Source organism: Panthera tigris, chromosome E1, assembly GCF_018350195.1.
Source record: "Panthera tigris isolate Pti1 chromosome E1, P.tigris_Pti1_mat1.1, whole genome shotgun sequence".
Lineage (NCBI taxonomy): Eukaryota > Metazoa > Chordata > Mammalia > Carnivora > Felidae > Panthera > Panthera tigris.
The window spans coordinates 46,877,529-46,887,610 of NC_056673.1; the positions used below are offsets into that span (position 1 = coordinate 46,877,529).

At 43.2% G+C, this 10,082-nt stretch overlaps 1 protein-coding gene across 1 annotated transcript in view; it reads right to left on the minus strand.

The window, feature by feature from the left end:
* The window catches only part of BPTF (bromodomain PHD finger transcription factor), a 147,698-nt gene extending 137,845 nt beyond the window's left edge, over nucleotides 1-9,853 (minus strand). The window contains 2 exon segments of the mRNA XM_042966712.1: nucleotides 9,221-9,596; nucleotides 9,599-9,853. Of these exon segments, the coding sequence (XP_042822646.1) occupies nucleotides 9,221-9,596; nucleotides 9,599-9,853 (631 nt within the window).
* Nucleotides 9,854-10,082: the final 229 nt, after the last annotated feature.

Here is a 10,082-nt window from a genome sequence, read left to right on the forward strand (position 1 = left end):
ATTTACATACTTATAATAATGTAATATATTCCTCAACATTTATCCAAAAATCATGCTGTAATGAGAAGATATGGAAAAGGGTAATTATAATAAGGCTAAATCTTCATCTATCATTAACAAAGTCAAAAGAGAAATGTCAGAAACTGATAAACCAAATATAAGCATATTATTTTAAAATACTGTGGTAAATCCCGGGGGGGCGGGGGGGGATACAGCTACAAGAATTGAAAGTCACCTTTGGAGGGGTCTTGGGTGGAAAGAGGTATAGGCAGGGAGCTGCTTTTGTTCACTATGAGCCTTTAATACAATTTTAATTTATGTTACCTGTGTTCATACACTACCTTGATAAAGACCGTGACAGGGGAAAATCTTGCTATATATCAATTAAAAACAGTTTGTTTGATATAATCCTAGTTGTACCTTTTTAAAAATATGTAGGTAAAAACATGTTATAGGAAATGGTATAAAAACATTCCTGGTAGTTACCTCTGGTTGGTGAGATTATAGATTTTCATTTTCATCTTTGTATTATGTGTATTTTCCCAAAAGAGTAAATCTGCACTATTTTTATAATTTTTCACCACAATTCTTAAAAACAACTTGAAAACAGATGAGCTCCCCAGGGAAGAAGGGAGATAGTGAGGGGGCCATGCATGGGCTGGTTTGAAAACCTGGAAAACTGGTGTTGAAGGAACAGGCAGAGAAAGGCAGCACGAACTACCAAAGAGTTAGAGTAGCAAGAGTGCTTTCTATTACTTTAATGACCATTGCAAATAACTGAAGGAAATATACTATTTATAATAGTTCTGGAATAAATCAGATGTGAGGTAAACCAAATTTTTTTAATGGGTAAGTTAAACATTCAATATTTCTTTTCTGGGGGGTATTAAAGCTCTGTTTTAATGCATATTTTTACTTAAATGGGGTCCTCAAAATATTTTTAGACCTGGCGAATCAGATGACATCTTCTGACAGAATAAACTACTACTTCACTAGACTGGAATTAAGGCCCTGATATCTGCACAGAATCTCCATCTTCAGTTCAGGAACGTACCAACAGATGATAATAGCTACTATCTGCTGAATCTTTATACCATGTGCCACTGTCCGAGGCATTTCACGTGTATTAGCCATTTAATCCTCACAACACCCTGAATCAAATGCTATGATATCTCCATTTTACAAATGAGCAAAGTGAGACACTGTTAAGCAAATGGCCCATTCACCACAGAGCCCAGATTCAAATTCATGAAGTCTGGTCCAGATTCTCCACTTTAAATCTCTGTGCTCCATGCCACCTCTTTAGACCCTTGACACACACGACAAAATGTATCTATACTCCTCAGATTCTCGTACATCTTAACAGCCTAAAATCTTGTGGTGGGTTCACACACGCGGGTGCCTGCCACAAGTCCCCACACTCACAGTGTGGAAATCAATGGTATGACTCCACTCACAGTAGTCTTCCGACAAATCCTTCCGGAATAAATTATCCAAAATGACCTAAGGCAGTCCAAAAATCCCAGATAATATGAAAGACTTACAACCCAGCTCTCATTCATCGTAAGAGAACGGTTTTAAAACTATCGGAACAAAATGTCCGATCAAAATGATTTTATCAAGACTGCATTTATAATGATCCGCCAATTCCACTCCCAGGTTACACCCTTAAGAAACGAAAACACTGTGGAGACAAAAACCTACACACAAAATGTTGATGTCAGCATTATTCGCAACAGGCAAAAAGTGGAAACAGTTCAAATTTCCATCACTGGACGAACAGGTAAACAAAATGTGGTATGTCCATATAATGGACTATTCTTCAAATACAGTACTGCTACATGCTACAACATGCATGAGCCTTGAAAACATTATGCTAAGTGAAAGAAGCTACATGTTGTATGATTCCATGTATATGAGATTTCATCCAAAAAAGACAAATCAACACAGAATGAAAATAGTTATTGTCAGGGGATGGCAATGGAGGAAAGAGAGAACCGGGAGTGACTGCTATGGGTACGGATTTCTTTTGGGGGAAGATATGAAAAACTGGTATGAAATTAGGAAATGCCGATGGCTGCACAACTCTGTGAATATATTAAAAAACACTCGATTAGACGCTTTAAAAAAGGGTGAATTTTATGAAATATATATATTTATATCAATAAAGCTGTTGTTTCAAAAAATGAATTATTGGGGGATGCCTGGGTGGCTCAGTTGGTTAAGCGTCCGACTCTTGATTTCAGCTTAGATCATGACCTCACGGGTTTGTGAGTTCAAGCCCCACAGCGGACTCTTTGCTGACAGCATGGTCCCTGTTTGGGATTCTCTCTCTCTCTCCCTCTCTCTGCCCCTCCCCCATTCTCTCTCTCTCTCTCTGTCTCTCAAAAATGAATAAACTTAAAAAAAAAAAAAGACTTAAAAAAATGGAATTACTGGGGTTCCTGGGTGGTTCGGTTGGCTAAACCTCTGACTCTTGATTTTGCCTCAGGTCAAGATTTCATGGTTAGTGAGATCCAGCCCCAAGTGGGACTCTAAACTTATAGCATGGAGACTGCTTGGGATTCTCTCTCTGCCCCCCTCCCACTCATGCATGCTTGTGTGCAGACATGCGCATGCTCTCTCTAAAAATAAATAAATAAAACATTTAAAAAATTAAAAAATAATAAATACTGTTTGAGAGTTATTCAGTAATTTAGGTGTCCAATCAATGTTAGCTATTACTGTTACTATTTTAAAAAATCATTCAGTAGTCAAAACGTAGTATTTGAGTAACAGAACTTAATAGCTAGAAAAATATAAAATAATTTTCCATATACCAATAAACAAAGAAATTAAAACATAATTACATTGAGTTATAGGCACTTTCATTCTTTCTATATGATTTTACATATACGCACTTTTAAAGTGCACTTTGCCGGGATGCCTGGCTGGCTCAGTTATCTTGGGGTTATGAGTTCAAGTCCCACATTGGGTGTAGAGATCACTTAAAAAGATAAACTCTTAAAGTGCATTTTGCAAGTGTAAGTTTTGTGTTTTTTTAAAGAAATGTCCTGCCTCCTGAGGCTTAACCATTTTAAAGAACTGAAAGCATGAAAAAATTAGAATGAGGGTCAATGCTAAACTAGTGCTCAACCATGAAGTTGAGCCTATGATATAGGCTATAAGCAGGCATTCAAAGAGAAAAAAAGACCAAGGTGAGCAACAGTACTCTGGGAAGACTTCTGGGAGATGCCTCCTGGAAAGCAGGAAGCGGGATTCGGGATTCGGGATTCGGGCTTGGCTAAGGGGCAAGAAGGGAGGAATCAATTCAATGCAAAGAGGGTATCTGCTAGGATCTGCTCCGGTCTGAGTCCCCCACCACAATCACCACCTTACAGCCCCTGTATACCCCCTCCAGGGATCTGCAGGCACAGGGAGCACACCAGGTACTGAAGACGAAAAGAGAGTCTACTGGACTAGATCAGAGCTCCCGGCCTCAACAACCCGTCCTGCCGTCCATACACGTTTCAGTACATAGCTCCGCTTCCAAGTACTCGCCGGGAAAGACGATGGACGCGAACTGTACACCAGACAGCGTACTACTGCACACCTCAGATGTCCCTGCTCGCCACTCACAGATCAGGCTGCCCAACTTTTTAATAACTCGTTGAGGCCCTCATTTTCTTTCTTTCGCTTCTCATGTTTAACCTCTTCAGATACAGATACCTGAAAACAGATCCCGCTCATTTCCCTTATAATCCTGAATTCCTCTTGCCACTCAAAACACGGCCGTTCCTCCAGAAGCCTATGTGATGCATTCCTCTGTCTACACTTCTGATGTTGTCGAGGCCTGGAGAACTCTGAGGAACCTCCTGAACTGATCTTCCATTCAGTGCTTCCAAACCTCTCCAGATCCCCACTAGCTACCTCACCCTCCAATCCATCCTACAGAACAGAAGCCATGCTAAACCTGCTAACATCCCACTAAAATCATATTCCACTTGTTTCCAGATCTTCTGATCGATCACCAATACCCGCAAATGAAACAGAATTGAAACAGATGGGGTAGGGGGCAGCTTCAGAAACTACCTCCTCCAGTAATACTCTCAATTTGGGGGGAATGAGCTGGCTGCAATGGTGACTTAACAAGAGTCTCCATGATTTGATTTGGTTTTGTTTCATTCTCCTGCGTGCTGCTGATGGGAATACAGCACATCCCCCGGGGGTTCCAGGAATGAAAAATGACAGAGGATCACTGATCCAGCCTGATATTTACCCTACAGATGAGAGCCGGAAAGTACAAACACTATAGCCTGGTCCTCTAGATACTGCCCAACGACAGACCTTTACGGTTGTTTTTTTTTTAATTTTCTCTTAATGCATATTTATTTTGAGAGAGCAAGAGCAGGGGAGGAGCGGGTGGGGGGGACGAGGGAGGGAGAAAGGGAGAAAGGGAGAAAGAGAGAGAGAGAAAGAGAGAGAGAGAGAGAGAGAGAGAATGAATCCCAAGCAAGCTCTGAGCTGTTAGCACAGAGCCCGACGTGGGTCTCAAACCCACGAAGTGTGAGATCATGACCTGAGCTGAAATCAAGAGCCAGATACTTAACCAACTGAGCCATGCAGGCACTCCTACAGTTTCTTATTTACATGCTCATGCTCTTGCTAAACCAGGTTACTTAAGACTGCCCACACTTTAAAATCAGTGCCTAGCTGGCTCGGTCTGTGGAGCATGTGACTCTTGATCTCAGGGTTGTGGGTTCAAGCCCCACGATGGGTGTAGAGGTTACTTAAAAGAAAATCTTTAAAAAAAAAAAAAAAATCAGTGCCTTAGTTCATGTTCCTCCCTCCCTTGGTCTATCCATCATCACCTTGCACATGCCCATCCAGAAAGCATATACCCACACCAACTCCCCCAAAGAGGGTATGATCTCATCCTCCTCTAAATCTCTACTGCATTTTGTAGTTGACTTGTAGCAATCAGGAATTACACAAACACTGAAAAGATACTTGGTTGACACTGGTTGGAATAAATAATGCCAAACCAGTAACAAATTCTGCTTCAGATAAATCTACAGTTCATTCATGGCATAGAGGCCACTGTTCTCTGTCATAATCCTTAGAGGATATAAATCACCTACTCTCCCAGGGTACCACCAGGTCTTTGGCTTTCTGAAGTCATCAGAGGTTCCAAATTTCATAATTCCAACTAAGTAGAATACCTCAGAAGTCCCACACAGGTTACATGAAAAAAAAAAAATTCAGTTTCAAGTATGATTTAATTTTTTTAATTTAGCAAATGCTTGATTTTAAGGTGCTGCCAGAATTCTACCAAATGCCTATTAAAACACATTTTTGGGGTGCCTGGATGGCTCAGTCGATGAAGTGTCTGACTTCAGCTCCGGTCATGATCTCATGGTTCATGAGTTCCAGCCCCGCATCCGGCTCTCTGCTGTCAGCACAGAGCCTGCTTCAGATGCTCTGTCCACCTGCTTCCCTCCCCTGCTCGTGCTTTCTCTCTCTCTCAAAAATAACCATTTTTAGTTTTTTTAATTTTTTTTTAAACATTTATTTATTTTTGAGAAACAGAGACAGAGCGTGAGCAGGGAAGGAGCAGAGAAAGAGAGGAAGACACAGATCTGAAGCAGGCTCCAGGTTCTGGGCTGTCAGCACAGAGCCCGACATGGGGCTCGAACTCACAGACCGTGAGATCACAGCCTGAGCCAAAGTCGGACACTTAATCGACTGAGCCACCCAGGCACCCCACTCAAAAATAAACATTTAAAAAATAAATAAAAATAAAAAAATAAAACACATTTTCTATATAGTCTTTCTCAGTGTGTTGACAAAATATATCATACAACCTACAGGCTAAAATATTCTAAATTAAACAATAAAAATAAATAAAAGACTTTTTAGCCATATGCCTCTAGCTGAAAAAACTAGATGATTTCAATTTTATATTAACAAACTGTCATCTCTATCATACTGTCATGTGAATACCTTATGTACCCATTTAAAATTTTTCTCCATAAAAGGTAAACATTTAACTCTCCAATGAAAAAAAACTTGTTAATCTATGATTTTAGGGGTACCTAGCTGGCTCAGTTGGTGGAGCATGCCATTCTTGATCTCTACCCATTGGGAATAGAGATTACCAAAAAAAAAAAAAAAAACTTAAAAAAAAAATCGATGGTGGGGGGCACCTGGGTGACTCAGTCCGTTGAGCCAGTCTTGATTTCGGCTCAGGTCACGATCTCACGGTTCAGGAGTCTGAGCCCTTTGTGGACCCAAATACAGAGCCTGCTCGGGATGCTCTCGCTCTCGCTCTCTGCCCCTCCCCTGCTCATATGCGCTCTCTCTCTCTCAAAATAAATAAACTTTAAAAAAAAATGATGGTTTTAGAAAAGTAAGCTTGTAGTACCAACCAACGTCTCTGCATCATGAATAGTCATATTACCTACATAGTAGTCGATAGACGAATAAACTAGTGAATAATTTCTTTTGCTGGGAATTTAACATGTTAGTACTTAAGCCAAAGTTCTAGTCTACGAAAATCAATCAAGTTGTTCTAAATTACCAATAAAGAGTAATCCTTTGACAGTACAGGATTCTAAGCCACCAATCCTATTTCTTTATGTGCTCTTGGGATATCAAGTCCCACAATGTTTTTTTCTTCCCAAGCATACACATATACACACACATTTACCTGACAGCCTCCTTCCCAGCCTTTATTGTCTGGAAGTACAGACAATAAAACCAAAGAAACTGGTGCTCAGCCTCAACAACTCACTGTCATGCACTGTTACTCATTCCGGCCAAGTGGACATATTCTCAAAGTTTAGAACACAAAATGCATGATCCCTTTTACCCTGATCTTGAGAAATAATGTGCTTTAAAAAGTAAATCGTCCAACAAGTTAACACCACATCCAATAAAGAGAGGCAAATGCCTGGCAAGTAATATGAAATAGCCGTACGAAATATGAAATGGCATAAACGAAACACGCTAACTCTGCGACTAAAAACACTCACTGGGTCAAACTATCAAAATTTACTTAGACTCATTTTTAGTTTCCCAAATCCCAAATATTTAGGAGCTATGGCACCCATTGTAGAATTATCAAAACTTGCATCTATTACAGCTCTTACCTAACCATCATTTATCTAACCAATCTTTGATGAGTGGCTGCTATGTGCAAGATACTGTACTAGGAACTGCAAGGGATAGAAGATTAATACAAAAAATATAAGCCTTAACTTCATGTAAACATAGGACAAGAATCCTACCAGGTAGGATACAAATATCATTAATAAAAACAAAATGTCACGGAAGTACACAAATATACAAATTTGCTTTTTGTTGTTTTTTTTTTTAAAGGACACCTAAACACAAATTGTAATTTAAGTCGGCATACACACAAGCTCTCAACCCTAAGTATTGCCTGCTGGTCCCTCAAAGAGAGGTCAAAGTTAGCTGAACGACCCTGCCAAAATGCCTCGGCTCTGTCTAGCCCCAAATAACTTGCTCAGATAGTGTAATTCAGTCTCTCTGGGTCTTTCAATTCTGGGCAGAAAGAACCACATGCGATTTCGTAAGGTAAAAACTATTACTATAAAAGATACGAACTTGGCGAGAAATGAAAAGTGGCATGCAGTTCCTTCTACGTGCAAGACATAAATACTTGAACTTGATTCATTCCCTTCAATCTCCTCCCAGCCTCCCTTCCTTCTCCCCACCCCCCCCCCCCCAACCGGGCAAAGGCAGGCAACTAACTATTCTGTCAGGCAAAAAAATTACCTTCTGCACTTGCTGTTAAGACAACCCATATGAGTCTAGTCTGGCTTAACACACTCCTCCATAAGTAGTTAAGCATTTATAAAAAAAAATGGAAATATTTTAATTTAACCTCTTCTGCTACCCTAGTCTCTTTTTAAAACCAGTGACACACCTTAATTACTTTGTTAACATCCTATTTCTTCATAAACTTAACTTTGTAAATGCTCGTAAAACTGGAATCTAATTTAGTTAATCCAGACTAATGAAAATGTAAAGAAAGAATCTTGTAGGCTATTGTTACAAATTACTTTTTTTTTTCACAATGTAGTAACCTGCAACTGCGTATTTAATACAAAGCAGCAATTGTGTGTTTGAAATCAAAACAAAACAAAACAAAACAAATGCATCTCAGCACCAGCCCAGAGAAACTTTCTGTGAGAAAAAAGGAGAGAAGTCACCCTGGAGAAATTCATTACACATCCAAGGAAGACTTATCCTTAGAAACAGAATGGGGGAAAAAAAAAAAAAAAGTCATTTTGTAATAAATCCCCACGCACTTCTGCTGTGTAACTTAGAAGTTAGTCCAAAAGTTCACCTTCAGCAATTATGTCTGCATGATCAACTATACATCTTCTGCAACAGGTGATCCGAAACTGCATTTCTCAGGCGAAGCAAAGGGATCGAATTAGCTAAGCCGCGTGTTGCTAACGCTTTCCTACTTTTATTTTGGATTTTACCAAAATGACCTGGAATCGAATGTACTGCCAAATTCGTTTTGGTTTCGTCTGGTTTTCTACGTTGCTTTTTAATCAGCCATTTACTAGCAACTGTTGCACGAGCCCCTTAGCACCCGAGAATAAAAACAAACACACAGGACCAGATAAGGCTCCCCTACTAACCCCACTGATCCATTTCCTTAACACAATTTTAAAACCACACTGCTAGGAGTGTGAAGAGAAGCATGTTTTTGTGTATCTGTGTGCCACAATCTGTCTAAATCCTCAATTCCCTTTTAAGGAACAGATATATAATAAAAATCTAAAAGAAACCACATTAGAAATGCAAAGAGGTTTGCAAAACAAGAGGCTTCTTTCATTCCAAAAACCAAACCAAAACAAGGGGAGAAAAATGAATGCGATGGAAATGTGTGTGCCAAAGTTTCAATCCTGCCCGGTGGAGACACTGCACTGGCACAAATTTTGAAGAGGAAAAAGAGGGGGTTGGGGGGAGAGAAAGAGAGAGCGAGTGTGTGGCCTGCAAACTGCAACAATGCAATCTCCATTTTGAACAATGCGCCTCTTTCCTCTTGTAAATCTAGTTTTTTGCCACTTGATGTGCCGTCGCATTTCCCCTCCGTTTGGGGGGGGAGGTGGGGGTGGGGGGAGACCAGAGAGGGAGCGAGCAAGGGGGGAGGGTAGAGGAGGTGGGGAAGGAGTCTGCAGCAACTGGGCTGGGTGGGTACCTGGAGTGCTGCTATAGGTGCTATGGCTCCTGAAGCTGCTTTCCGTGCAGTAACTGGCGTCGTCGTCGTCGTCTTCCATCTCCTCCGGATAATCGGAATCATCGTCGTCCTCCTCCATCTCATCCTCCTCGTCGTCCTCGGAATCTTGGGTCTCCTCGGCGTCGCCGTCCTCCTCCTCCTCCTCCTCCTCCTCGGAGACCATGTCCTCCTCCTCCTCCTCCTCCTCTTCGCTCTCGTGGTCATCGTACACCACTTTGTTGACGGCCCTCCGGGCCGGGGTGGTCCGGGCCAGGTGGCCGCCGCCGCCCCCGCCCCCCGTCCTGCCGCCCCCGCCTCCTCGCCCCCCCCGGCCCGGGGCGCTGGTGCTGGGGGGGCCGGCGGCGGCGGCGGCGGCGGCGGCGGCTTCCTCCGGCTACTGCTGCCCCCCCTGGGCGAGCTCAGCCGCGTCTTGGGCGCCACCTCAGCCTGGGCGGCGGCCCACCTGCCCCGGCTGCTGCCGCGGTGCCGCGAGCGGAGCCCCCCGATGGGTCCGGACGTGGGCGGAGGCGGCGGCGGCGGCGGCGGGGCCGGGGTGCAGCGCTCCGCAGCGGGAGCCGCGGGCTGCTTGGGCGGCCTGCCCCGCCGGCCCCTCATGTCGGAGCCGAGGCGGGGGGAGAAGGGAAAGCGGAGGGGGGAGGGGCGGGCGGAGGGGTGGCGGTGGGGGGCGCCGGGGCCGGGTGGGGAGGCCCGCGGGGCCGGGCGGGAGGGGCCCGGCCGGCGGAAGCGGGTGGAGGGAGAAGGCTCAATCCGAATTGCTGGGGCCCCACTCCGGATCGCCTTCAGCCGCCATCTTGTTTCTTCCCTCTCGCTCGGTGACTGGGGG